This window comes from Aplosporella prunicola (genome assembly GCF_010093885.1).
Source record: "Aplosporella prunicola CBS 121167 unplaced genomic scaffold K452scaffold_7, whole genome shotgun sequence".
NCBI lineage: Eukaryota > Fungi > Ascomycota > Dothideomycetes > Botryosphaeriales > Aplosporellaceae > Aplosporella > Aplosporella prunicola.
In genome coordinates, this window is record NW_022983535.1 from 902,588 (window position 1) to 927,904 (window position 25,317).

At 54.4% G+C, this 25,317-nt stretch overlaps 12 protein-coding genes across 12 annotated transcripts; 6 read left to right on the top strand and 6 right to left on the bottom strand.

Annotated features, from left to right (window-relative positions):
* Nucleotides 1–89: 89 nt before the first annotated feature.
* On the bottom strand, nucleotides 90–3,607 carry K452DRAFT_349989 (uncharacterized protein). Its single transcript, XM_033545626.1, has 7 exons — nucleotides 3,042–3,607; nucleotides 2,435–2,982; nucleotides 2,284–2,387; nucleotides 2,078–2,230; nucleotides 1,912–2,026; nucleotides 1,769–1,860; nucleotides 90–1,720 (listed from the first exon to the last, which is right to left on the bottom strand). The coding sequence occupies exons 1-7, from the start codon at nucleotides 3,290–3,292 to the stop codon at nucleotides 242–244; spliced, it is 2,742 nt and encodes a 913-aa protein (XP_033399990.1). The 5' UTR covers nucleotides 3,293–3,607; the 3' UTR covers nucleotides 90–241.
* A 778-nt stretch (nucleotides 3,608–4,385) lies between these two features.
* On the bottom strand, nucleotides 4,386–5,424 carry K452DRAFT_349990 (uncharacterized protein). The gene is made up of 2 exons (XM_033545627.1): nucleotides 5,026–5,424; nucleotides 4,386–4,974 (listed from the first exon to the last, which is right to left on the bottom strand). The coding sequence occupies exons 1-2, from the start codon at nucleotides 5,412–5,414 to the stop codon at nucleotides 4,491–4,493; spliced, it is 873 nt and encodes a 290-aa protein (XP_033399991.1). The 5' UTR covers nucleotides 5,415–5,424; the 3' UTR covers nucleotides 4,386–4,490.
* Nucleotides 5,425–6,227: 803 nt separating this feature from the next.
* On the bottom strand, nucleotides 6,228–7,855 carry K452DRAFT_285520 (uncharacterized protein; the record flags this gene model as incomplete). The annotated part of the gene is made up of 4 exons (XM_033540127.1): nucleotides 6,228–6,654; nucleotides 6,707–7,215; nucleotides 7,268–7,456; nucleotides 7,508–7,855. Coding segments are annotated over 4 exons (1,372 nt in total), but the record flags the coding sequence as incomplete, so codon positions are not given.
* A 310-nt stretch (nucleotides 7,856–8,165) lies between these two features.
* On the top strand, nucleotides 8,166–10,105 carry K452DRAFT_246580 (uncharacterized protein). The gene is made up of 4 exons (XM_033538023.1): nucleotides 8,166–8,576; nucleotides 8,623–8,821; nucleotides 8,872–9,410; nucleotides 9,465–10,105. Exons 1-4 carry the CDS (start codon nucleotides 8,192–8,194, stop codon nucleotides 9,920–9,922), a joined length of 1,581 nt encoding a protein of 526 aa, XP_033399993.1. The 5' UTR covers nucleotides 8,166–8,191; the 3' UTR covers nucleotides 9,923–10,105.
* Nucleotides 10,106–11,030: 925 nt separating this feature from the next.
* On the top strand, nucleotides 11,031–13,329 carry K452DRAFT_246583 (uncharacterized protein). The gene is made up of 4 exons (XM_033538024.1): nucleotides 11,031–11,483; nucleotides 11,547–11,642; nucleotides 11,701–12,104; nucleotides 12,157–13,329. Exons 1-4 carry the CDS (start codon nucleotides 11,380–11,382, stop codon nucleotides 13,164–13,166), a joined length of 1,614 nt encoding a protein of 537 aa, XP_033399994.1. The 5' UTR covers nucleotides 11,031–11,379; the 3' UTR covers nucleotides 13,167–13,329.
* A 1,950-nt stretch (nucleotides 13,330–15,279) lies between these two features.
* On the bottom strand, nucleotides 15,280–15,684 carry K452DRAFT_156330 (uncharacterized protein). The gene is made up of 2 exons (XM_033535600.1): nucleotides 15,642–15,684; nucleotides 15,280–15,566 (listed from the first exon to the last, which is right to left on the bottom strand). Exon 2 carries the CDS (start codon nucleotides 15,493–15,495, stop codon nucleotides 15,328–15,330), a length of 168 nt encoding a protein of 55 aa, XP_033399995.1. The 5' UTR covers nucleotides 15,496–15,566; nucleotides 15,642–15,684; the 3' UTR covers nucleotides 15,280–15,327.
* Nucleotides 15,642–16,044, top strand: K452DRAFT_285523 (uncharacterized protein). Its single transcript, XM_033540128.1, has one exon. It carries the CDS (start codon nucleotides 15,773–15,775, stop codon nucleotides 15,941–15,943), a length of 171 nt encoding a protein of 56 aa, XP_033399996.1. The 5' UTR covers nucleotides 15,642–15,772; the 3' UTR covers nucleotides 15,944–16,044.
* Nucleotides 16,045–17,142: 1,098 nt separating this feature from the next.
* On the top strand, nucleotides 17,143–18,522 carry K452DRAFT_285526 (uncharacterized protein). The gene has a single exon (XM_033540129.1). It carries the CDS (start codon nucleotides 17,624–17,626, stop codon nucleotides 18,029–18,031), a length of 408 nt encoding a protein of 135 aa, XP_033399997.1. The 5' UTR covers nucleotides 17,143–17,623; the 3' UTR covers nucleotides 18,032–18,522.
* Nucleotides 18,523–18,754: 232 nt separating this feature from the next.
* K452DRAFT_296488 (uncharacterized protein) lies at nucleotides 18,755–19,272 on the top strand (the record flags this gene model as incomplete). The annotated part of the gene is made up of 2 exons (XM_033541916.1): nucleotides 18,755–18,956; nucleotides 19,088–19,272. The coding sequence occupies 2 exons, from the start codon at nucleotides 18,755–18,757 to the stop codon at nucleotides 19,270–19,272; spliced, it is 387 nt and encodes a 128-aa protein (XP_033399998.1).
* A 2,690-nt stretch (nucleotides 19,273–21,962) lies between these two features.
* On the bottom strand, nucleotides 21,963–22,683 carry K452DRAFT_306875 (uncharacterized protein; the record flags this gene model as incomplete). The annotated part of the gene is made up of 2 exons (XM_033543025.1): nucleotides 21,963–22,611; nucleotides 22,670–22,683. 2 exons carry the CDS (start codon nucleotides 22,681–22,683, stop codon nucleotides 21,963–21,965), a joined length of 663 nt encoding a protein of 220 aa, XP_033399999.1.
* A 5-nt stretch (nucleotides 22,684–22,688) lies between these two features.
* K452DRAFT_156063 (uncharacterized protein) lies at nucleotides 22,689–23,147 on the bottom strand. The gene has a single exon (XM_033535598.1). The coding sequence runs from the start codon at nucleotides 23,013–23,015 to the stop codon at nucleotides 22,770–22,772; it is 246 nt and encodes an 81-aa protein (XP_033400000.1). The 5' UTR covers nucleotides 23,016–23,147; the 3' UTR covers nucleotides 22,689–22,769.
* On the top strand, nucleotides 23,044–25,301 carry K452DRAFT_285530 (glycoside hydrolase family 47 protein). Its single transcript, XM_033540130.1, has one exon. It carries the CDS (start codon nucleotides 23,281–23,283, stop codon nucleotides 25,057–25,059), a length of 1,779 nt encoding a protein of 592 aa, XP_033400001.1. The 5' UTR covers nucleotides 23,044–23,280; the 3' UTR covers nucleotides 25,060–25,301.
* Nucleotides 25,302–25,317: the final 16 nt, after the last annotated feature.

The following is a 25,317-nucleotide window of genomic DNA, read 5'->3' on the forward strand; positions in this document are numbered from 1 at the left end:
GAGAAAGAACATGGCATAAGCGACATACCATCCAGTCTCCTGCCATCAATACGACCACTCCCATAAGCACCAACACACACAGCAGTCTCAACCCCTCAAACAAGAATACCAATTCTATTTGACTAAAAAAAGTCTATACCGCCTCCTACGTACCAAAACCCCCCTCTACAGCCTCCTAGCCCCGCAAGAAAATGCGCCCACAGACAGACAGACAGACAAACAGACGTACACAAAGGCGCCTTCAACCCGGTCCCCCAACGCCATCATCGCTCCCCGCATCCCCACGCAACAAGCCCCTCTCCTCAGGGGCTGCCCCCTCCTCCCTCAAGCCACCCACCTCCATCTCATCCCCCAGCAGCCCCCCCGCCTCCTCCGCCCCATTAAGCACGAACCAGACGTCCTTCTTAGTCAGCAAGCCGCGCAAGCAGCCCTTCTCGACAAAGACAACGTAGCGCAGCCCCAGCTTGCTGAACATGCTGATCGTAAGCTGCAAGCTGGCGCGCGCATTCAGCGTCATGGGCGTCTGGTCCATCCACGGCCTGAGGTCCAGACTCGCCGTCTGGTCCGCCAGCGGCTGGTGCGAGAAATGCGCTTCCGCGTCGGGGGAGAGGTTTTTGGGTGGCGAAAGGGCGCTGGACAGCGCGTACGCGAGCTCCGTTCGCGATATGTAGCCTAGCAGCAGCGCGTGCCGCGGGTTGTCGATGATGGGGAAGCCGCGGAACGAGTGCGCGGCCAGCAGCGCCTTAAGGCTCGATATCGTGTGCCCCGTTGCCGTGATGACGACGAGGTCGTCCAGCCGCGTCATCACCTGTGCCGCGGGCAGGTCCGGGATCGACGAGTTGTTGTCCTCGCGGTTGTCGAGGAACGGGTACCCGTTGAAGTTGATCCAGGCCTCGTAGATGCCGCGCGCCGAGATCGCGTCGCCTACCCACTTGCTGATCATAACGGCGATCATAATGGGTAGGACGTAGGTTAATGCTCCCGTGAGCTCGAACATGATCACCACGATCGTGACTGTCATGCGCGTCGCCCCGCCAAGTGCTGACGCCGCGCCGATGATCGCGTACGTCCCTGGTGTAACGCAAGGAACATCGGGCTCACACGAGGTAAAGGGGTACAACTTGGGGTGTGAGGTTTGAATGACTTGGACAAAGAGGCCGACAGCGCGGCCGTAGAGTGCGCCGATAGCCATTGACGGGAGGAGAATTCCCGTCGGCAGCAGTAGACCAAACGTAATTGTGGCCAGGAAGAATCCAAGAAAGGCGGAGATCACCAAGAGAGTGACAACACCTGTGTTGGCCCTGCCAGACTTACAAAGACCAAGCGAATCATCCGCGATATCGCGACATTCGGCGAACAGGAAGTAGAGAAGCTCCGATGCTTGCGCACGCATGAACTTGATCGGAAAGTTGATAATGGCGCATAAGAAAGCAACCACAATCACTTCCCGAACAGGCCCCTTGAAATAGGGCCGGTCGCGGCGCCACCGTGCTACTTTCATATTGAGTTTGATGAAGAGGCCACCGTAGAGACCGCCCAGCACGCCGAGGAATGCAAAAGGAATCAGCTCGAAACCGTGCCAGCCCGTGTGGTATGTGACTTGATACATGACGAGCTTGTTCGTCCGGAAGGGATCGAACGAATGGAGAGACACCGCGCCGATCATGGCGCAGACGAAGCTCTGCCACATGGTCTTATCAGGGAAATAGTATGATAATTGCTAATCAAGTCAGCACATGAATCGTGAACGAGCAGCATGTAAACATACTTCAAGACTGAACAAGACTCCTCCAATGGGAGACCCAAAAGCTACTGAGATGCCAGCCGCAGAGGCAGCAGAAAGTACCTCGCGTTTTCGTGCTGAGAGAAGAGTCAGCTGGTAGTCCTTTGCATTAGGGTCAGAACTCGTGCCTTCATTATCATTTAAGACTGGGAATAGCTTCATGAAAAGGTTCGCGCAACAACACGCAACATGAACCAAAGGACCTTCCTTGCCCAGCCAGAGGCCGGAGGCGACAGCGAGACACTATGACATATTAGATACGTCCGCGGAAAAGGCACAAGAAAGCAAGCATACCAGGCCCAAGGACTTGATCACCAGTGTCCATGTGCCCATGAAATACCGAATGACGAAACCGCCCAAGACCGTCTTGATCTCAGCAATTCCGCTGTGTTTCGCGTAAATAGCGTGATGCTTGACCAAAATGCTTGCACATGCAGCAAAGAATACCTTCAGAGATCAGTATGCGAGAGACGGGTGGCTGGCGCGGAAGCAACACCCACCGACAGAATGACGAAGACAAAGTACTCTGAAAAATAGCTACCTCCTTTGGATTTGGCACCCAAAGCATTACTCCAAGAATGCCAGTCGGCGCACTGTGCGAACTCTGCCCATAATCAGCATTTCCCTTCCCATCGCGACTGAATATCCTACCGTCAAAGCCCCAGCAGCAGAAGATCTTGTTCAAGTAGAACTTTCCGTCCCCTCCCTCATTACTACAATATCCCGTTTTTAGGTCACCCAGCCAATCGCTCGCCACATCAATGAAAGCCGCGATGAGCCCGCTTGCCAGACCCGTCGCGATCAAGACCAGCCATATCTGGCTCGCGTCCGCAATCTGCCGTATCTGGCCCACCACGCCATGTGCGCCCGCGTACAGCTTCCGCAAGCGCTGGCGCTCCTTTGAGTACTCGAATATCCAGTCAATGGCCGTGAGGTCATCGTAACCCACGCGGCGGCCGGGGCCCTCGATGTTCCAATCGACGCCGGAGGGGTCTGAGCCGTCGAGCGCGTGTCCGTTGAGGTTTAGATGGGGGAGGCCGTTATCGGAACCGTCAAAGGCGACGCTGCGGTTGCGCTGGTGCCCGGCGCGCGACGACGAGGGTCGCTGCGGGGTGTTGGAGGAGCGGCGGGAGGCACCGCCGAGGAGGCCGGGGACGGAGAAGCCATTGGAGGGCCTCTGCTTGCGCTTGAACGACAGCCTGGCAGAGGCGCGGGTTAGCGGCTCGCTCGCACAAGAAGAGGCTCCGCGCGCGCGCACCTGTCGCCATGCGCGATGCCCAGGGGATCCGTGGCCAGGAGGGAGGCGTCGTCATCGCTGAGGGCAGCGCTGTCGTCGACGTAGGGCTGCTCCACCGCGTCCGTCGTGCCCGGCACAGCCGACGGGCTAGGAACGGAAAGACCTGAGGATGAGCTCGACATGCCCGGGGGATGCTGATGCGAGGGTGAGTGCAGGTGGCATGTTCTGCGTCGTTGGATGTCGCGGCGGCGCTGATTCCAGGCGCCTCGCATGTCTCAGCCCTGCCGGCGGAGCGGGAAGCTTGGGCTGCCAAGAGGACGCCGCTTGCGGTCGACGCTCATGGACGACGCGTACAAATCCACCGTAAAAGTTGTTGTCGCACAATCATCTCGGTCGTGTTCCGCAAGTTGGTCTCTCTCATCCGATAGCTCTCCTAACCTCATCGCTCCCCATTCTTGTATCCTCTTCGTCACCGCCGCTGGGGGATGCGAGATCGATCCGCAAACACGAGCATTGACATGCTAGCGTGCGCGAGCTAAATCCGACCCCGCGGGTTCCAAGGTCGTAGCTTTCATCTTTTCTTTGAGTGCGTCGGACAAGTCTTCATTCATCGCGAGAAGTAAGAGAGAGGGTCAGAGAAGAGCCAGGAAAAAGACCCCTGATCACGCCATTTCGGAGCCGCGCGTAATTTGGAAGAAGATGCGCGTTCACTAATATAAACGAGCTTTTTTGCCTTCCTTTCTGTTGATACTCCGGGTCGGAGTTGTGTGGAGTGCATTTGCCTTTCGTTCTTCAAGACAGGAGCCGTAGCGCGCGGAATGAAAATGCCCACGGTATTGAGTTGCAACAGGACATAAAATGGGGCAACTTAACTAGTAGCAGAGTCGAATCACTATTCTCTTCAAGCCCACTTAGCAACGACGACCACCGTTCTCCCCAAATATCACCGCTCATCAACACAAACACCTATCACAAATCATCACAAGTCTATGATGTCTACCAACACCACCAATCCCCCTCAGAACCAGCAACCATCCCCCACAGGGCTTTCAGGTCCTTCGTCGTCTTCAGGAGGTTAATAAATTCAAGACGACCCGTAGAGACTGAAGACTTAAAATTGCCAAGTTTGTTATCAACAGCAGGTATGGGGAAAAACTAACACCTTGTCGCCACCAGAGGCCTTGAAAGCAGTAAAAATATTGCCATTGACAGACTTGTGAATGACAGAACGTTTGTGGGAGGAATAATCCTTAAGAGCAGTCAGTGTCCAGAGGTAGATGAGCTGTATTTGCACGACTTGCAGCACGAGAAAAAGGTTTTGTTGAATAGGTATTACTTCAATTCATCATGCTCTATGTGGCATGGTTCGCTTTTGTCGTTATCTAATCATCATGTACTCGTTACCCAGTCGCCAGACGCACTCGCTGATATCGCTGGAATAGAGAAGCAGACGTCGCTATATGGCAACGCTTACTGGCCGACCTGGATCAGGTAGCCACCGTCGACGGCAAAGTTCTGGCCGTTGAGGTACTGGCAGCTAGCCGCGAAGAGGATGGCGGCTGCCATGTCCCTGTCGTTGCCGGGACGGCTGGAAGGCAAGCCCTCCTTGTGCTCCTTGGGCATCTCAGACTTCTGGTTGTCCCCACTCTCCTGAGTCGTCATCTCCGAGGGGAAGACACCAGGCGCAATCGAGTTGACGCGAATCTTCAGACCAGCCTTGGCGATCTCAGAAGAGAGCATCTTGTTTAAGTGAATCGCGGCGCCCTTGGACGCGTTGTATGCGAAGTGTCCCTGCGAGATCTTGACCATGCCGCTGATCGAGGTGATGTTGATGATAGTACCCGAGTAGCCGTGCTGGTGCTCCGTGGCCTTCTGGAGGAGAGGCAAGAAGGCGGTAGACATGAAGAAAGGACCGACGACGTTGGTGGCGTAGACTGAAGTCCACTCGTCAAGGCTGCAAAGTGTCAGAAGCGTGTGGCTGGTACAGGAAGTTTAGGATGTATACCTAGTGGGTCCGAAGAGGTTCTTCTTGAGATCCTCAGCGTTCTCGCCATCAGGAGTGGTCTTTCCGGGAGCAATGCCAGCGTTGTTGATCAGGATGTCAAGGTGCTTCTCGCGGGAGGCGATCTCCTTGACAAGCTGCTCCACACCTTCCTTGTCGGTAACGTCGCCGACAATAGGAACAATCTCGCCCGCAATGTTCTGGCCGTGCGTCTTGACGACAGTATCGAGCTTCTCCTTGGTGCGACCGACGATGTAGACCTTAGCTCCGTTGACGGCGAGAGCTTGCGTGGACATCAAGCCTATGCCCGAACCGCCGCCAGTAACCAGCGCTACCTTGTCCTTGACGTTGAAGACCTCACCGAGCTGGAAATCGGGGTTGTTGGTGGCCATGTTTGCGGACTGTTCGTAATTAGAGTGGTGTTGCTAAAGTTGAGAGTGCGGTTGTGTGCAGTGGTTGTCTGTAGGATTGGGAAGAGTGTTGGAGAAGATATGTAGTAAAGGGAAGGAACATTTATGTGGGGCGGAAGCTTGGCCATCACAATGACGAAGGGATAACAATGATGTCACTTACACGTCCGGAAGCAGCAAGATGTCGTAGCTGCTGCGACGGCAGGAGCCTCGCCGCAAAGAATGTGGGGGCGTTTGCAGTGCTCAGCGCGCTGTATGACGATACCGCAGGCCTTCTGGGAGCTCTCTTAGTGGTGGTGGTAGTACTCAAGCTCCGGCGCGATGCATCGGAGGACTGGCGCGCGGGAACGATTGAGCACGCGATTGGCCTCGCCGTAGCCCGCAGCGAGGCAGAAAAAGGTACGGATAGCTTCGTCGTGAGCATGTTCAGTTTCTCAAACAATCAACAAGAGTATGACAGGTTTACGACGGCTGTCAGAAGAGAAGTTGGGTTTGAGTTTCGGAGGTTCAACGCTTTAGTTAATTATCGTCCGCCGTACTATGATAATCATCAATACGTCACTGACTGCTGTGATCCGTCCGACGTCAGGATGTACGGTGATACAGATTATTATCGTAGGTAGGCATTCCCCAGTCCAGTCGAAATGTTTTTCACATACGCAATAATGCAAAGCTCCTTGCGTAAGCCTCAAAAGGCGTACTCTCCGTGATCGTTTTGACTACCAAGTTTTACGGGAGGCCATTCGCACCTCGTGCGCAGACATGTCAGCGAAATCACACTCCTAGAATCACTTGTATGTGAACTCAGACTAATTTGAACGCATATCTAACTAGTTAGCTGTCGCGTACCTGCAAAAGAAAGCCGTTACTCTTGTTTCGCCATGTAACCAAGTTCATCACAGACCCTTAAGGTCAAAGTCGATGACGACAACCTTGCGGCGCCCCGCTTCATCCTTGTCCGTCCTCGTGAAGACGGAGAGAATGCCTTCCTCTTCCAGCCTCATTTGGTCAAGCAAAGGCTCTCCATCAAAGCCGTCGCCCTTCCACATCGTCTCGAACATCATGTAGTCCTCCGATTCCAACGACCTGACGAGCGAAAGAGAGGAGTCCGTGTTCCCTGGGAGAACCGCCCAGATATTGCCCTTTTCGGTGGTGCAAACGCTTCCTCTGGATCCGGTTTCTGTCGGCTTGAAGCCTTGGATTGGTGTGTGCATCCATGCTCCTTTGTAACAGTTAGCAGGGCTCTTTTAGACGCCAACGTCGTTCGCTCTCACCAGACGGACTCCGGGAATATACGGTCCAGGTCTCGACACCATTCCACTTCTCTCGATTGAGCACATGGAAGCCACCTAGCCCATCAGCAGATTGAGACTCCTGATTCAGGATTCCGCTGTTGATCGGTATGTCGAAAACCGTGATTCCTTCCGTGCTCGGTCGCACCGTCTTCTTTTCGTTGAGCTCACTGCTCATATTCGCTATATCCTTTCCATCCGAAGTATTCCAACTCTGTCCCTTATCGGTGCTGTACATGTAGCACAGGCTGTAGTTGTTTTCTGGGCCATTGGGTCCCGCCTGGGCCTTGTGGACAGTGGAGTTCGGATCATTGGCGCCCTCGAATTCGACAAATTTGCGGTAGGTCCAGGAGACATGAAGCTTGCCGTTGCGGTAATCCAATCCATTGATGTATGGAGAGTTCCCTTCGCCGGTAAGATGTGTACCCAAGAATGTGTATACGTGGCTGGTCGAGGAGTAGTGGTACAACACGTCCGATCCTGAGCCGGCCCTTGACCATCGTTAGTGTACTATCGGATGCATCGGAAGGAGCGGGCCCTTACTGTCCAACACGGTACGTGAAAAGCATATCGTCGTCCATGCTTACGAACCTAGGGTAAGTCACGCCTTCTGTTAGCTGCGATGGGCTGAGGCCCGGGAGCGAGTTGAGGGTTTCTGTGAAAAGAGAAGGTTGCCAGGCATGCTTTTCTGGATTGGTTGCAACACCATAAGCAGATGAGCGGTATCTCAGCCTGGCTCATTCATCAGCTGGGAGGCCATTTTGGAAACAGAGGGACCCATACGGGTCGCAGTGATGGTCAAACGACACATGGAGCGTGCCATCTCCTCGCGCGACACCGATGGAGATGGTGTTGTGTCCATCGTCGACGGCCTGCTCATAATCTTCGAATACGAGGTGTTCCCAGCCCTTTTCCGGTTCGTTGGGGTTGTCGCGAAGTTTGCGACGCGAGAGTGTCACGAGACAGACGCTGCTGTCGGCAGCCTCCTTGCTCTGATAGAAGGCAGCGTACTGCCAGCCGTTCACTGTCAGTAGCGCGCTCTGCTGGAATGAGTTTGCATTGATGCGATGTGTGCGCTGCGGGTCGTCGCCGAGCACATACGTCTTCGGGCGCAGCATGAAGTCAGCCATGATGGATGTGGCGGGGAAGAACGGGCGCGCCGGGATTTCGTGGATGGAAATACTCGTACTCGGCAAGGACCCGACGCTCGCAGCCCCAGCTGCATCACACGATCGCCCGGAAAAACGGCATCCTTCGGCACAAAAGAGTGCGAGCTTGTCTCATGCCAATCAATACTACCCCACACGCTTCCCCGGATTCCCACCTACCGCATTGGGCACATTGCGGGGTTTAGCAACCGCGACCTTGCTATTAACACTTCACGTCTGCGTACATGGCCCGAATAAAAAGGTTGTTTGTCACGCAAAAGCCCCGTATGACTGAAAGAAGCGTTCTTACGAGCTCGCCATGCACGCACATCTGGACGCCCATGCGGATCGCGACGCGATCGCCGCGACTATGCCGCTAGACAACAAGACGGGGCCGTGGTGGAAAGATCACGGGCTGCGCCGACTGAACATCCTCCTTTTCATCCCGCTGATGAGCGAGTATGTCCAGGGCTACGACGCGAGTTTGATCAATAATATACAGCAACTTTCCGTGTGGAGGGCGGAATTTCATGATCCCAAGGGCAGCCTTCTCGGGATATTAAGCGCGTCCTACTGGATCGGAAATATCTTAGGCGTCTTCTTTATCGCCTTCTTCTCCGACGGATATGGACGACGAGCTGCCATGTTTATGGGTTCTGCTATTTGTATAGTGGGAACGGCACTAGTAACAGGAGCAGTCAATGGTAAGACTCTTGGCCTTTAACTTTTTACACAAGCTTAATTTTCTAGCTGGCATGTTCATTGCCGGTCGCCTCCTCTTGGGAATTGGTGGCGTCGTTGTTGGCGCCATTGGTCCTGTATTGATGGCCGAGCTGGCGTACCCTAGCCACCGTGCTACTGCTACAGCGATGTCAAACACGCAGTATAGCAGCGGCTCCATTGTTGCATCTTGGATCACTTTCGGGAGCTTCCACATGGCCACAACTTGGTATTGCCCCTTTACCTGCATGACAGGCCCATTAGTCTAATCGAGCCTAGGTCATGGCGTCTACCGTCGATCTTCCAGGCGCTACCATCTATTTTCCAAGCCATTGGCATTTTCTTCTTGCCCGAAAGCCCTCGTTGGCTCATCTCTCAAGGCAGGGAAGACAAAGCTCTCGATATCCTCGCCCACTACCACGCGAACGGTGACCGGAATGATGAAGTCGTACAATACGAGTATCATGAAATGCTCTCTACCATCGAGCTAGAGCTTGCTGCAAAGCAGACCAAATGGTCGGAATTATGGCGGACTCCTGGTAATCGTTGGCGCAGCTTCATCATGATCTGGTGCGGTATTTGCAAGCAATGGAGCGGAAATGGTTTGGTGTCCTACTATCTGCACAGTATGCTCAACAGCGCCGGCATCACCGCGGAGCTGCACCAGACGCTCATCACGGCTACTAGCCAGATGTTCAGCTTGGCATGCAGTATTGCATTTGCATTTCTGCCTGAGCGCGTCGGCAGACGTCCACTCCTGCTCTGGAGCATGGCCCTCATGTGGGTAGTATTCACGCTCATCACCATCTGCACCGGCCGTAAGTCCTTACACAACTAGCCCTGCACTCGCATCACTGACACACCACCACTAGTCTTCGTCGAAAAAGGCCCCACCTGGTCGGGCTCCCACTCCGCCTCCTACGCCTCCGTCGCATTCATCTACCTCTACAGCGGCGTGCACAACCTGGGCTGGACCGGCGCGATGATGGTCTACGTGACCGAAGTGCTGCCATACACGCTGCGCGCCAAGGGCATCGCGCTGTTCTGGCTGCTGACGGGTGCGGCCGGCGCGTTCAACACGTACGTTAACCCCCTCGGGCTCGAGGCGTTCAATTGGAAGTTCTACTGGTTCTATGTTGCGTGGATCGCGGTTGAGTTTGTTGTCGTCTATGTCTGGTTCATTGAGACTAAGGGGCCGAGCTTGGAGGCCGTTGCGAGATTGTTTGATGGCGGGGATGCGAGGGTGGGGGATGGGAGGGGGGATGGGGAGAAGGAGAAGGTTGAGAGAGTTGAGGTGTTGGATGAGAAGAGGAAGGAAGAGGAGAAGTAATGGTGGGTGTGGTGTTTGGTGAGATTGTAGGTTGCTATATGTTGCTCCTTTTCGAGAGGTTTGTTATGAAAAAGCCCAGTATAGCTAATTGTATCTGCTTACAACTGCACAAAGAGCTCTGTTGTGAACACGACAGATCCATCTAGTCAGTTAATCAATACTAGCGTGTTTGTCCAAGTATATAAATATATCTGCGCTTAGAAGCTATCTGAAACCGACCAAGCCTACCTAACTATACCTAATGATAAGAATTTTATGTAAGTCTAAACATCGTTGTAACTGTTCGTGTGTTGGAAATTCTCTGACCAGGTGAACGCTTTTTTGCTCTGATGTAACATCCGGCATCGTAAAGAAGGATTCGCCTTCCAGTGAGATAGGGAAGGACATAAGCAATCCCTATCGCATCCCTGTCCAGCTGTAAGCCTAAATCCTGGATATGAATAAGAAGGTCTTAGGATGCACGTATACTATAAGTATCTTGACCGGGTTTCTATTTCTCCTCCGTACAAGCATCATCATCTCATCCGGCGACGAATCTCGCTTGACGGTGACAGAAGTTACCAGCAGCAAGACAGTTCAGCACACTCACAGGAGTCCTTCAAGATCATCCAACGACTATATCTCGCAACGATCGAACACCCGACCCTGAAAATCATGCGAAGCGCAAGGAAACACGGCAACTGATCCTCGGAGCTTATCATCTACGGCAGCTCCTACTGCATGCAGAGACGTAGGGCTCGGTTAGGCACGACGTCCGAGCCGCCAAACCCTCCACAACAGTGGTGAAGCCGACAACCCTATCGCGATTGTCATTCGCCACTTTTGCTGCTTTGAAGCTTGTTGTTGGGTAAAGCACAAATGGATTTTCTGCCGTTTTACTCCATGAACCGTAGGACTTTCATATAAGCAAAGTAAGACGAACAGCCAAAGACGCTTACCCCGGCCAGTCAGTGACGATCCCTGTCGAGCAACCCCTCCACCTCCACTCCACCTCCCCACAGCACGCGGCGACGATTGGCCACTCCCGCGCCCGCGCTTTATCTCTTGCCCCACGATCGCCGCCGCCCTCTCGTGATGGCGAGCCGTGCGAACGCGAACATGGGCAATCGTACCCCTCCATGCCGCACTTAGGTATAGTGCTTTTGGTAATCTGCTCCCCTGGACCCCCGGGGCTTTGCATGCATGCGCGTCGCGCGCTGGGAGGGGATACGGGTGTTTAGCCCCGCGGAGTGGTGGGTGGTTTAAATGGTTGCGCGCGCTCACTTTTTGGACTTATTTGGTCTTAACTACCTTGTTCGTTGTGTTTGTTTGTTTGTTTGTTTGTCGTGGAAAGGGCCTGTTGAGGCATACGAAATTTTCCGATATTTGGTCGCGAGGCGCAACACTTCCCAGCCACGGGGGCTTGACGGCAAGAGCAGAGTAATATACAGCAAGACTCGGATTGTGTGGTTCCAACGATGGCAGAGGACAAAGAAGCCGCGGCAATTGCGGCGGCGCCAGCGTTGGACAAGAGCTCGTCCGAAGACGAGCGGGACGCGGATGCGCTGCGCTTGAAGCAGATGTAAGTACCAACCTGACAAACTGCTAGCAAAATGCACCTGTCTGACGTAGGGATGCTGTGTAGGGGCCACGAGCAGGAGCTTAAACGGCATTTCGACGTCTTTAGCTTGATCGGCTTGGCCTCGACGACGACGATCTCGTGGACGGGCTTGGGTCTGGGGTAAGTGGAGCTCTTCCACGCAAGGACTGACGAGTGGAAGGCCTGACGTGGTCGACAGCCTTATTACCGAAATCGATGCTGGTGGCCCCGGCGCGGTTATTTATGGCTTTATTCTTGTGGCTGTTTTGCAGTCGTTTTTGGGAGCTTCCTTGGCTGAGCTTGTCTCGGCTTTTCCTGTGTCAGGTGGCATGTACCATTGGGTTGCTGCTATTGCTCCCCGAAAATATGCTGGCTTTTTGTCGTTCGTCACGGGTTGGTGGAGTGTGGCTGGTTGGATCTTCACTACGGCGTCCACCAATCTGGTGTATGCCCAGAACTTCATGGCGCTCATTGCGCTGTACCATGACGATTTGGTTATCAAGACGTGGATGACATTCGTCGTCTATCAAGCCTTCAATCTGGTAACAGCCGGCATCGTCATGTTTGGCAACAAACTCATTCCGGCCATGAACCGCTTCTCTCGTATGGCAATACTTCAGTCCAGAATCTCCGCCGCCTCAGCTAACATACTCAGTATTCTACCTCCAAATCGCCTGGTTCGTTCTCCTCGTCACCGTCGCCGCCACAGCACCCACACACAACGACGCAACCTTCGTCTTCAAGACGTGGGTCAACAACACCGGCTGGCAAAACAACGCCATCTGCTTCATAACCGGGCTCGTCAACCCGCTATACTCCCTCGGCGGGCTAGACGGGATAACGCACATCACAGAAGAAATGCCCAACCCATCACGCAACGCGCCGCTCGCGCTCCTCTGCACCCTCACCATCGCCTTCATCACCGGCCTCAGCTACCTCATCGCGCTCATGTTCTCCGTCCAAGACTACTCCGCCCTAAGCACGACGCCCACGGGCCTCCCCCTCGCCGAGCTCTTCCACCAAGCAACCCAGACCCGCGGCGGCGCCTTCGCCCTCGTCTTCCTCCTCTGGATCGCCCTCGGCCCCTGCGTCATCGGCTCGCAACTGAGCACGGGGCGCGTGGTATGGGCCTTCGCGCGCGACGCCGGCCTGCCCTTCTCCGCGCATCTCAGCGCCGTCTCCCCCCGCTTCGGCGTCCCGCTCGCCGCGCAATCGGCCGTCACAGCCGCCTGCGCCGCCCTCGGCTGCCTCTACCTTGGCTCCAGCACCGCGTTCAACGCGCTGCTCGGCTCCGTCGTCACGATCAATAACGCCGCGTACTTGATCCCGCTGCTCACGCACGCCCTGCAGCGCCGCCGTGTCATGCCGCCCGGGAAATTCCATATGGGGGGCTGGGTGGGCGGCGTGGTGAATGCGGTTGCGGTCGTGTGGCTCCTTTTTGCTATTGTCTTTTTTGCGTTTCCCTATTATCAGCCTGTTACTGCCGCGAATATGAACTATACGTGTGTGTGCGTGGGCGGGATCGGATTTGTGGCGTTGGCGTGGTGGGCTGTGGCTGGGGAGCGGTATCAGCGCGAGATGGAGAAGGCGAAGGAGGATGGGGTGGGTGCGGCGAGGGCGGGGTGTGTGCCGGTGGTGGAGGGGGCGGGGGAAGTGAAGCGGTGAGGTTGTTTGCTTTCGAAAATGGTAATGTGTTAGTTGCGTTGAGAAAGCCTTGTTCGTACTGTTGTGCTGTGGAAAAAGCCCATTAAGCACTGTGCGATCGCTGTGCTAACTAAATATGCGCTATGTATAATGGGGACTCCGGTACCTAATCATCGAACTCGCCAGCGATTCAGTCGCCTGACTTAAGTAACGAGCGCCTGGTCAAGGGGTAAACACCAAAATAATATGGCTGTCCTGCGATAAGTGAGCTAGAGTTTGGAGAAGGGGTAACGCCTGAGGAGGCGGGTTCCTGTTTTGCTCTTTTGCTTTTTGTTCTTTTTGTATCGGAGGCGAACGTGGGGATGTTAAGGTGAATGGTTTTTCTTGTTTGGCGTGTTAAGCCGTCAGTGTTAGTGTCAGTGTAGCTCGCTCACATGCATTGTTCTGGCCCGTTAAACTTCTTCTTCTTCTTCTCTGTGCAATCGCCTTTTGCGCTCGCCCTATCACTTGCCTCGGCAGCAACCTACTATACGCTTTTTGCGAAGCTATTAGCACTGGCGGATCCTTGATGTTCCTCAGCTATCCACTTCTCCAGAGGCTGTCCGAAACACCACCTTTTCGAAAAGAGGTTTACCTACCCAATCACGCACTTAGGAAAAGTCTCCTGCTACTCACTCACTTTACTTCCGTCCACAAGTTACTGTCAAAGACCATCAACCACCCCAAGAGCTTTACCCGCCACCAGCGCACTTAGGAGCTTCAAGAAGATAAGTACAACACGGCTAGTAAGTACGCTACTATTAGTACACTGTACAATACAACCAGTCGCGCCAAGTCATCTCGCTGTAGAATATAGCACTGGATAATTTAACCACCCCCTCAGATGTTTCGCCTATCCCGCGTAAAACTATATGATATATATTCTACTCTTAGATAGTTTATATCTTTACCCCTTTATAAGTGCCTCTAAACCCTTCGAGTATCTTACTTTCGTGCCCTCATAGTATGTTTTAGTACTCGTATAATTCTATATCTCTATATTCTCGTAGCATATTCTAGGGTTTGAATATATTCTTACTGTTATATCCATTTAAGTACTATTGTACCTCATATCTTTTTATTTCTATATAGTTATATAGTGCCTACTGCCCCTAGCATAATAGTCAAATCACAAGTACCTAAAGACTACCCTATAGGTATCGTAGATTTCACTCGATATGCAGTTGAGGGGTGGACAAAATATCTAGAAAGAGTGGGCGAATTATACGGGACCGTAGAATATATATTCTGTCCCGCCTAAATTTCATCGGCACTAGATAAATCTATCTCCCCTTTCAGCTAAATCCATCACCCCCAACTACGGTAATCTCATCTGTGTGGTCGCGAAGCCCACTACCTCCAAGACATGCGGTAGACATACCAATGGTACACGTCCCGTTATGCACAGTGACCAGGACGGCGATTTTGAGAGCCTCAAGGTGTCAGACACGGCCTTGAAGAGAGGCTTTATTGCGAGCTTTTATCAAATACAACTTCAACTCACAGCAATACTGACCATCGCCGTTATTCGGCACAGATACGAGCCACCGCTCGATCGCGGTGGTGGTGACGGCATCGGCGGCCGACGATAAACATCTCACGACCAACACTGTCCATTCAAAGAGGACGAAGAACAATGAGAGAGCAGCCATGCAACCATGACAGCATATAAGTACTAACTAAACAAAGCTAGCACCACAACTCTCAGACGTAAGCAATCCATTTTTACCTCCTCGTGCCTTTAAATCTCGTGCTTTTACATCTCATGCTTTAAAGTTACACATACGCGCCCGTAGTAATTTAGACATATCTTCAGTCGCATAGAGTAAGTTGTATAGTTGTACAACCGCGCATTAATAGCGTAGATCGATCATGTAGGGTGGTGAAATTATCCGCCGCCTTTCTAGCCATTTTCATACAGATTGAAGCACCAACCATCCCTGACGCACTACGGCAGTACCATCCTCTCAACGCGCGGTTCGCAGAGCACTATGTTAGGAGCGGAAACAATAGACTCTCTATAGAAGAAACCTTAACTAAGGCCTAACTGCGAGTGTTTATGAGCTAATAAATATTCGATTAGATATTAAAGAGACTAGGGAGGGGGATGATGAACATCAAGTTAAGGTAATGGCCCTAAGTATTACCTAACGATAGATAGGCGAGCTGAGCGTCTGTTTTGGTTTTTGGTGGTGAACACTAACAGTACGACGCCGATGCCGATGCCGCTAAAGCGCACGCCCGCATGTCCCGTCACCTGCTGCAGCCGCAGCGCGACCCAGTCCAGTAGCTCTGTGTTTATTCCACTCATCTCATCGCCGAATACGTCTTCGGTGTCGCGCAGCGTCGCCTGAACCTTCGTCAGCGCTGCTCCTGCTCTCGCTAAATATAAGCGTTGGTTTTAGGTACTCGAGCTTCTGTCCGTTTGCGCGGTTTTATGTGGCTAGATTTACTTACTTGACCAGGGCGTTCGTCGTGCTGTTGTTGTCACGGTTTTTAGTGTTGCTGTAGTGATGTTGGAGTTGGAACTGACCTGGGGGGAGAGGGTGTTAGTGCAGGAGAGTGTTGTCCAATACGGATGACTGTAGATGAAGTTCCACAACACCAACAGTGCCTCAAAACGCCACACCCCACAAGCACCAAAACAAACCAAACAAACTCATCGGTACGTCCACACACATACAAACATTGTCACACCCCACCACACGCTCGGACGCACAAACATCACCGTGCGTGTACAAGAGCGGGGCCAGGGCTAAACAAATACCCAAGCACCCAAGTCGCAAGCAAATCATGCACCCAGCAGCCAGGTCACTGGGACGGACCGTTTCTACCACCTACCGTCTACCATCTAGCATCTCCCGCCGTGGGCCGTTGGCGTTAAGACAAAGAAGCGGGGTACGAGGGGTAATCACGTCGCAGGGCAGCGTTGAGTGGTGAGTGAGTCACAGGGCTGAGTGCACACGTGTGGACGTGGTGGTGCTATAGTGGTGCTTTTAGTGGGGGCTTGGGGGAGGTGTCAGGTGGGTGTTGTTGGGAGGGAGACTAGGTTGTGGGGGAGGGGAGGTTAAGTAGGAGCCGTGTCTCTTCACTCGGCCGCATAAATGCCTTCACTTCAGCCCCAGACACCACCACACCAACCCCAGCCATCACGACAAGCGCACACCCCGCCGATCCCGATCGCAAGTCGCATCCGCCGTGGAAGTACCAGCGCAGGTACACAGTATACTACAGATCAGCACACAGCCGCGCCGACCGCAAGAAGCCGAGTCGACATATCGGTAAGGAAGCCTGCACGCTGAAACGCTGAACTGGACGGGACAGGACGAAGGCGGTGGCGGTGATGATGGCGGTTGCGTCGTCGTGGTTTTCGACAGCTTGGTTTGGATTGGGCTGCGGTTGAGGCTGGGTAGGCTACCTAGTTAATGGCTTTGTGTCTTGAGGGTTAGGGATGGGTGTGGTGTGTGGTGGTGGTATTGTTGTTGTTGACGACGCGAACAGGCGCGAGCGGCGTGCTGGGCGTGATTGTTGACGGGGGTAAGTACTGCGTTGCTTGTTTAGCGCTTTAGGGTTGTGCGTGTCCAATCTTTTGTGCTGGCTTTGTGCAGACAGTAGATACAGTTGGCTGACCGCGTGCAGTGCAGGCAGACACTGAGCACAAGCGCCACCATACAGCGGGATTCCAGTCCTGCGGAGTGCGTCACTGCTCCCGAACGCGATGGTCGGTACCTCAGGCTGTGTGGGTGGGAAATTTCTTCGTCATGTTACGGGCGACGTCCTCGACGACGAAAGAGGAGAGAGAGACGAAGGATTGGAAAAGAGAAAGGAGAGCGACAAGCAGTCGGTGAGCATGACAGGCTGCCTGCTAGCTTGCTTGCTCCTGATACGCGAGACGACTCGGTGCGGTCCGGTGAGGGCTGAGAGCCTATGAAGGAGAATGACAGTGGAGGCCAGGGTGGTGAGCGAGCAGCATCAATTGCTCACACAGATCGGCGACAGCATTGCGAGAAGCGCAAGCAATCAAGGACGCAGCGCGACTGATCACGCAAGTCTCGCGACCAGACCTGGCAGCGGGAAGCGTCACTGTAAGCAGCGTACCCGCCGGGGCGCAACGGGAGACAGTGGCGCGGGCGTGTCTCACCACGGACACTACAACCAGAAGGCGCGATTGCCAACGGCCCCCATACAAAGCGGCGGCACTGCTATCTTGCGTCTGTCTGGGAGCCATGGCCGTTGGCAGTGATTGATTTGATGCATGGCCACGTAGTCGCCGCCTGCTCCCGCGGAAACACCACACCACCGTTTGCGCGGAAACGAGAAATCGGAATTTTTTTTTCTCTCAGCCGCTCCCGAGACCAGGGCCCTTCCCCTGAGACAGATCGCGAGTACGATCAAGCACGCGTCGGGTCGACAGCGTGCATGCATGGGTGCTTGGCAGCATGCAAGGCCTTGAGCCTCAGCTCACCAGACAGGCCCGCTCCTTCGCACGCAGACCCAGCAACAGCAGCAGCAGCACTAGCACCCAGACACGCGCCCGCGTCTCCCCGACCCCAAACAACTCACCCACACACAAACACGCCTTGACCGGTCAAGCCACCACCCACTCACTCGCCCACTCGCTCCAGCCCGACGGACGGCCACGGCCGCCACCGCGAGCGGGAGCCCGAGCGCCCGCCGCCGCCCGTCCCAGGCTCCCAGGCTCCCAGCCCGGCCTGGTGGATCCTGGCGATCGGTCCGAGAGGCGTCCGTGGTGCGTTGGATGCTTCCAGGCGCTGCGTGGGCGATCGGTCTTGCGCAAGCTTGCAGTCGACGCGAGACACGACGCGCTATTTACAACGGCGAGGTAAGGTGCGGACGCGAGATGGGCGCGTAGAACAGATACGAGGTTTTTTCTTTTGGAGATGCAGCTGTCTGGTGATGGTCAGGGAAGGGTGGGAGGCTCTGTTTCGGGAACGATCTCTGGAAGCGTCGATGCGAGATGGGGACCTAGCCAATCCGGAGGAGGCAAAGGAGAAAAAAAGCTTGATAGTGGAGAGATGGGTGAGTTTGCGTGAGAGGCTCAGCGTTTCAGGGAGTGTGGGCGAGGAAAGTCCGAGGGCGGTGGCGGGCTCGATCAGCCCACGGTCGAACTACCAGACCCCCCGTGTCACTCGATTGTGACGCGGCAAAAGTCGGCGACTCGCCAGAGCTCCCGGCAATTATTCGTGGCCTCTCCACATTGCGCCGTGATGCGCGACGGCCCGCTAAAGGCGAGATTGCCTGCATCCCTGTCCGATCAGTCGACCGTTTGACACTTGCTTTGCGATATATATCAATTCCATGAGCCCCCAAGTCTTGCCAATAGCTAGCTGTTCACTACCACCATCCACACGCATCCATTGGAACCCCGGCCGGACACCTTTTGACCGATCTACCGAGCGCATCATCATTGCTGCATTACCCCAGCTCTTGGCTGTCGCGAACCGCATCGCCTACAAAAACACACAACCTTTCTCCACCCTTTTCCGGGATCCAGTATTCTTGGACTTTGATCGAACCACCGTCATCACTCCAACGTACATAAACCAACCATGGCCGGTCTCCCGTCCCCGCGACCCTTCTCCACTGCCGCCCGCGTGCACCCAACCTTCCAAGCCCACCTCAACCCGACCTTTACTCCGCACCACGCCGCCCCCAGCGCCGCCAGCATCGCCCACATGCACGCGACTCTGCGCCCCGCCGCCCGCAAAATGCCCAAATGGTTCATGCCGGTGACGGCCGCCTTGGCTTTCGGTACGTCATTGCCCCGGGTGTCTGCCAACCACGCACTGCCCCACTCGCGACCCCAAACCCCTCGCTTTTACTCCATTTCACTCTCCGCCCCGCCCCGAACCATCCCCGCGCTAACCCCGCCACCTGAGCAGGCGTCGCCGCGACCTCGTACCTCGACCGCCGCTACAGCCCAACGCGCTCTGCCGCCGGCCTCTCGCAAGCCGAGGCCCGCTCGCTGGCCCAGAACGAGCGCAACGCCGCACTGATGGCGGCATATGGCTCGCGCGACTCCCTCGAGGACATGCAGAAGGCCATTGAGCTCTACGAGGTACAATAAGCCCGCCCCGCCACCTACCTACACATCACTGCACACACCCCTGCTCCGTTCCGTTCCGCCCCGCTCTCTTGCTCCTGCTCCTGCTTTCGCGCTCTTTTGTTCGTCCTCGCTCAGCCCGGTCCGGTTCAGCTGGTCTCGTCCGTTATGTCCGTCCGGAATCTCGGTCTGGTCTTCGCGCGTTGGCGAGCGCGAGCGAGTGAGCGAGCAAGCGAGCAGGGGCAGAAGAAGCACGAGCATCGCTTCCGCACCCCCCTCTATTCCCTCGCACTCGCACTCGCTGCCTACCTACCTATCACGTTATCACGAACCCACGACTTACGACTCTTTTTCCTGCCTACAGACCGAAGCTTCCGCACCTGACGCCGCTGCACGCAAGTGACTCCGTTGGGCCCCCATGCCTGAATCTGCTTCCTCTTCTGCGTCTGCGTCTGCTGTCGCTGCGGCGCCACACCACCACCACCCGTACGCGGACGTGGCGTTTTCGGCCCCATTGCCGCCGTCGCTGCATCTGCCGGCCGTGCACTCGTTCTGGTATATCGAGTAGTCTGCGCTGTTCGTGACCAGCACCACCACCACTACCACCTAAAAGGAGTTCCAGGATTTTTATTTGTTTTCACCTTCCTACGGCCTCGACAGATCGAGGCTTTTATTATTCTTCAAAACGCGTTTTTTCGTAGGGCGAGGGCCGCGGCTGCGCGCTCTTAGGGTTCTTGCATGGAGGGATGAAATGGGCGGCGTTTACGGAGGGATACCACTGCTGCGCTTCTTTTTTCTTTGTTTGGTTTGTTGGCGCGATGGGAGGCGCGCGAAAGTGCGCTGCTGGAGGAGTAGATGTTGTTGGGCTGGAGAGATTATTGCTATAGAAGACGCCGAGGACAGTCGGCTGGCTAGGATATCCAATGATGCAATCAACCAATCAACCAATCAATCAATCAATCAATCAATCAATTCGCTGATGTGTCTGGGACGTGTTTGAAGTACACTTGCTTATAAAGGACTCGGCGTCTGAACAACAACGGCAGTGGCTCACTGCCTATGTATGTACCTACGTATGCGTGTACCAAATATCTATGCAAATACGTCCACTCTCCCTAGGTACCCAGCAGACAGCCGCAGCTAAGTAGGTACCTATCTATGTCCACGCAAGGACGTATAGGCGCGCGCGCGCAAGTGAATTTCTTCATTGCATTGCGTGCCAGCGGAGGACTGGGTAGTAAATAGCAAACACGAAGCGAGATGGCCGTGGCTGATGCAGTGGCTTGTGAGATGGTTGTGATGGTAAAGCGCTTCGTTAGTTCGTGTGTGTGTGTGTGTTATAGAGGGGGTGGGTGGGCAGTCGTTACATCTATTAAACGTCTACATACTCGTCTACGTATCGCTTCTTCGGCTCTGTTTGTTCTTTCTTTAAAGTAATAACTATTGTCTACTATATTTAATAGTTCTAGAGCAATAGTATAAACATACTATCTCTATAAAGATACTAATGAAAACTTACTAAAAGTATATACTATACGCCTATCGTTATAATAGACGTAGTATATAAGCCGCCGTAGTATCTCTCGCGCGCGCGACTAAGGAAAAGACAGCTAAACTATTTATCTAAAACACATATTTAAACCACATATATATATCCAACATATAACTGATAACCAACAGCTACCAAGACCGCACACCAAGCAAAAAACAATAAGTATAAAGCGCAAAGTAAGCAAGAGGACCGAAATACTACTATTAGTAAAGCAACACGAGATATGAATAACCAGGTAAAGGAATAGTAGATAAAGCTCGAGTATATTACTATACCTTAAGAGTAGTAGACAGCGAAGGAAATGCCTAGTCAGCAGTAGCGTCGGCTGGCTTACCGGATGGCTTGCGGGATAGCATGGCGTACGAGCTAGCTAGTTGTTATACTAGGCTAGACCGAGTACGGTGGTATAGCGAGGACTAAGTCGGAAATGGACGCTGGCATTGCAATTCGGTGCCTGTAGCGCAGAGTACTTGTCTACGCCGCGTATATTATCTATCGCTACGCTAAACATATTAACGATGGCTCTAGCAATGTGGGTGTGGCCTTTTAGTTGGTATGCTGTAATATGCTTTGCTGACGGCTCTATTCTTGTTTGACTGCAGTTACTGGAGGAAATGAAAGATTAGAGGACTTTGTATGGTGCTAGGGCGTTGTGTGTGGTAGAATCGCCGCTTTCGTCTTTGGTATATGCATTAACTAGGCAGAAGGTGAGAAAGAGGGTATTGGAAGTTGCGATTTAACCTTGTTTTTCCTGGGGTAGAATAGAAGCGGCTTTGGGGGTTCAGAGAGGGTGGGGTTGAGAACAGAAGGAAAGATATGGAAAGGAGCTGGGATGAAGTAGTGCTAATGGGTAGTAGTGAAACAGATGGGCAGAATGGCGTGCTAGAACAGATGTGCACGAGTGCATTTGTCCAATATATTTGTTTCCAAACGAGCACAGTTGAGACTCGGGAGCGATTTCGTCATGAGATTGGCTTACGCAATGTGGATTGGACAAGCAGTGTTCATTGGCGGGGTTTCTGCTATGGTAAGCATGTCTCTACCGCTCTTATTTCCGCCGAGACATATATAACCTTTTGGGATTCTGCACGTCGAACTGGCCAGTCCCAACCACGCCCGTTCCTCCAGGCCACAGAGAAGCCCGCGGGTTCGACGAGCCGCTTTATTTTGCCTGGCGGAGTACGTCGCACCACAGTTTGGCTTCCTGCGCGGCCGCGGCATCCACATCGTCCGTATCGATGGATACCATGAACTGTTTGGCGTCCCGCACGTCCAGCTTCTGCCAGAGCTCGCGGATGAGCTCCTGAGGCTCTTTTTCGTCCTTCTTTACGCTCTCGGACCCCTCGACGCCTTCGCCGGACTCCTGCTTCACGGTCTGTATGGAAACGATGAGGCCGCGAAAAGCCTGCTGGCCGCCCCTCTCGCGCAGCTCTCCGACGCGCACAACGCAGCCATCGACGGCGTAGGCAGCGCCATTGGTGACGTGGTTGCCGGTGCGGTAGTGCCAGAGGGCGCCGAACTTTGCGGACAGCAGCTGGGCATATGGCTCCATGTGGTGGAGGGGCATGGCGACGGTGGCATCGTCGTCGCAGTCGACGAGGGCAAAGGCGCGGCCGGCGTGGTGCGACAGGGCCACGAGGTGCTGGAGGCGCGGCGGCGCCGTGTCCAGGGCGGACGCGGGCGCGGGGTTCGCGCGGAACAGGCGGTGCTGGAGGACCCAGGGGCCGGCGGGGAGAGGGTCGAAGGCGCGGGCCAGGCGGTCGCTGAGGACGGGCAGCGAGGGCGCGCCCTGGCCTTGGACGAGGTAGATGCTGCGCGACGACAAGACAGAGTCAGTGGGCGAAACCTAGGATGGGCTTTGACGCGTACCCGGTGACAGCCATGGCGAAGGGATTGCCCGCTTGCAAGATTGCGAGACCCACCGGCGCGAGCAAAAGTGCGGAGAGGCGCCTGGATCGTGAGCAGATCGTCACCGCTGAAACATGAGCGTCATCAGCACCTGCTCACCGACGACGACAACGGTGAAGCTGCTGCGCGCGGCGAAGGACAGGAAAAAAGAAGGCTTAGAGCGAGGCCAATTGCGGCGGCTGCAAAGTATGGGAATTTGCCGGCAGCCGGCTTGGTGTTGCACTACTCCGTACCTATGCTGCGCGTGCCGCTGCTGCATGTGACGCCATTCGTTACTATCTTTGTCGATGCACAAAAGGGTCCCCATCCAAACCGTCCAGGATTCCAATGCGCCGCGCTCGTATTATTCGCTGTCAGCCGTCGCATGCCTCTCCTTTCTCCCATCCCCCTTTACGAAACCCTTCATCTTTGCCGCTCTCCTCTTTCGTCGCTCTTTTTCACGGCCAGCCGGAAGGAGCTCCCCGCATCGTTCCAAGGCAAGACACTAGCTAGACGTCTACCCTGATCCAGCTCAATCTCCTTCCATGCCCCCCTCTCCTTCCTAGACTTATTGCACCTGCAAAACAGTCAATATGCCTCTCATTCGCAGGTCCTTTTCACTGGCAGTCGCCTTCTTCACGGTCGTGGCCTTCTTCCACCTCCTCAACCTCCACTCAAACGAGCCTATAAGCCCCGTACCCTTGCGTTCCTATGCCGACAGGAACCTCCAAAAGCCCGTCCAATGGAAAGACGTCCCGGAACGCTATCCTCTAAGCACCTTTACCTCGCTGCCGGCAGCGAAGGCCACCAGCATCCCTAAGATTCAGTATGACGGCTTTTTGGAAGAAACACTCGAGCAACAAAGTCAGAGGGAGGCGAGGCAGCAGGCTGTCAAGGCGAGTTTCCTGCGCTCGTGGCATAGTTACAAGACGTATGCGTGGCTGCAGGACGAGCTCACGCCTCTCTCTGGCAACTACAAAAACACCTTTGGTGGTTGGGGTGCTTCGTTGGTTGACGCTCTAGACACGCTTTGGATCATGGGTTTGCATGAAGAGTTTGAAATTGCTTGCAAGGGGCTAAAGAAGATTGATTTTACTACGACCGACATGATCTCGCTGAACATCTTTGAGACTACGATCCGTTACCTGGGAGGTCTTCTCTCCGCCAACGACCTCAGCGGCGGAAAATACCCCATACTGAAGGAGAAGGCGCTCGAGCTTGGCGAAATGCTCTACCGTGCATTCGACACGCCTAACCGCATGCCCGTTTCGCACTGGAACTGGAGGAAAGGAGCCGATCATGAGGAGCAGCGACCCTCTTCTCAAGCCGTCTCCGCGGAAGTCGGGTCTCTGTCCCTTGAGTTTACTCGCCTCTCCCAGCTCACCGGTGACCCGAAATATTACGACGCAGTCCAGCGTATTGCGGATGAATTCGAGGCGCAGCAGAACGACACGAAGATTCCCGGCCTTTGGCCCATTATTGTCAACCCGAGAAAGGGCACCTTTACGGATGACAGGAGATTCACGTTTGGTGGTATGAGCGATTCCCTTTACGAATACTTCCCTAAGCAGTACCTCTTGCTTGGTGGAGTCATGGACCAATACCGCTACATGTACGAGGGCTCCATCGAGGCTGCCAAGAAATACATGTTCTGGCGTCCCCTGAACAAGGATAACAAGGACATTCTGATTTCTGGCACGATTTCGAACAACGCAGCGAACGAAATCAAGCTGGACCCTGAGGGCCAGCATCTCGGCTGTTTCGTGGGCGGTATGGTTGGCATTGCGGCCAAGATTTTCGACCGCCCCGACGAAGTGAAGCTTGCGCGCCAACTCACTGACGGCTGTATTTGGGCCTACGAGTCGATGCCGACGGGCATCATGCCGGAGATCTTCCATGCTGTCCCCTGCACCGACCCCACGGACTGCTTATGGTCCGAGGAGCGCTGGATCGAAGGTGTGCGCCAATACACCGGTAAAAGCACCGCCGAAGACGCGCTCAGCGTTATCGAACGCCACAACCTGCCCTACGGCTTCACCGACGTACGTGACAAGCGGTACCTGCTGCGGCCTGAAGCCATCGAGAGCGTTTTCATCATGTACCGTATCACGGGCGACCGCATGTACCAAGAAAAGGCGTGGAAGATGTTCAAGGCGGTAGAGAGGGCGACGCGCACGGAGATTAGCAACGCCGCTATCAACAACGTCAACGACCCCGAGGAGGTCCTCAAGGTGGATTCGTGCGAGAGCTTCTGGATGGCCGAGACACTCAAGTACTACTACCTCATCTTCAGCGAGCCCGAGTTGATCAGCTTGGACCAGTTTGTGTTCAACACCGAGGCTCACCCGCTGAGGAGGCCGGCGTCTTATTAAGCGTCGAAGCTATCACGGCTACATAGATGATAGATGGTTAGACCGGCCGCAAAGGCTTGGGCGGATCCACAGGAGACCGCAGGCGTTTGGAGCGTTTGGTATAGACACGCACGCGGGATTCGCGAGGAAATAACGCGGGCTTGGAAATTGTTCATTGTTGTATCAGGAATTATATGTACAAAGTTGGCGTACAGGCACGTAGTTGAATACAGTGTCAACATGACGGGACCAATGTTAAGGATCTGATTGCGCCGCATG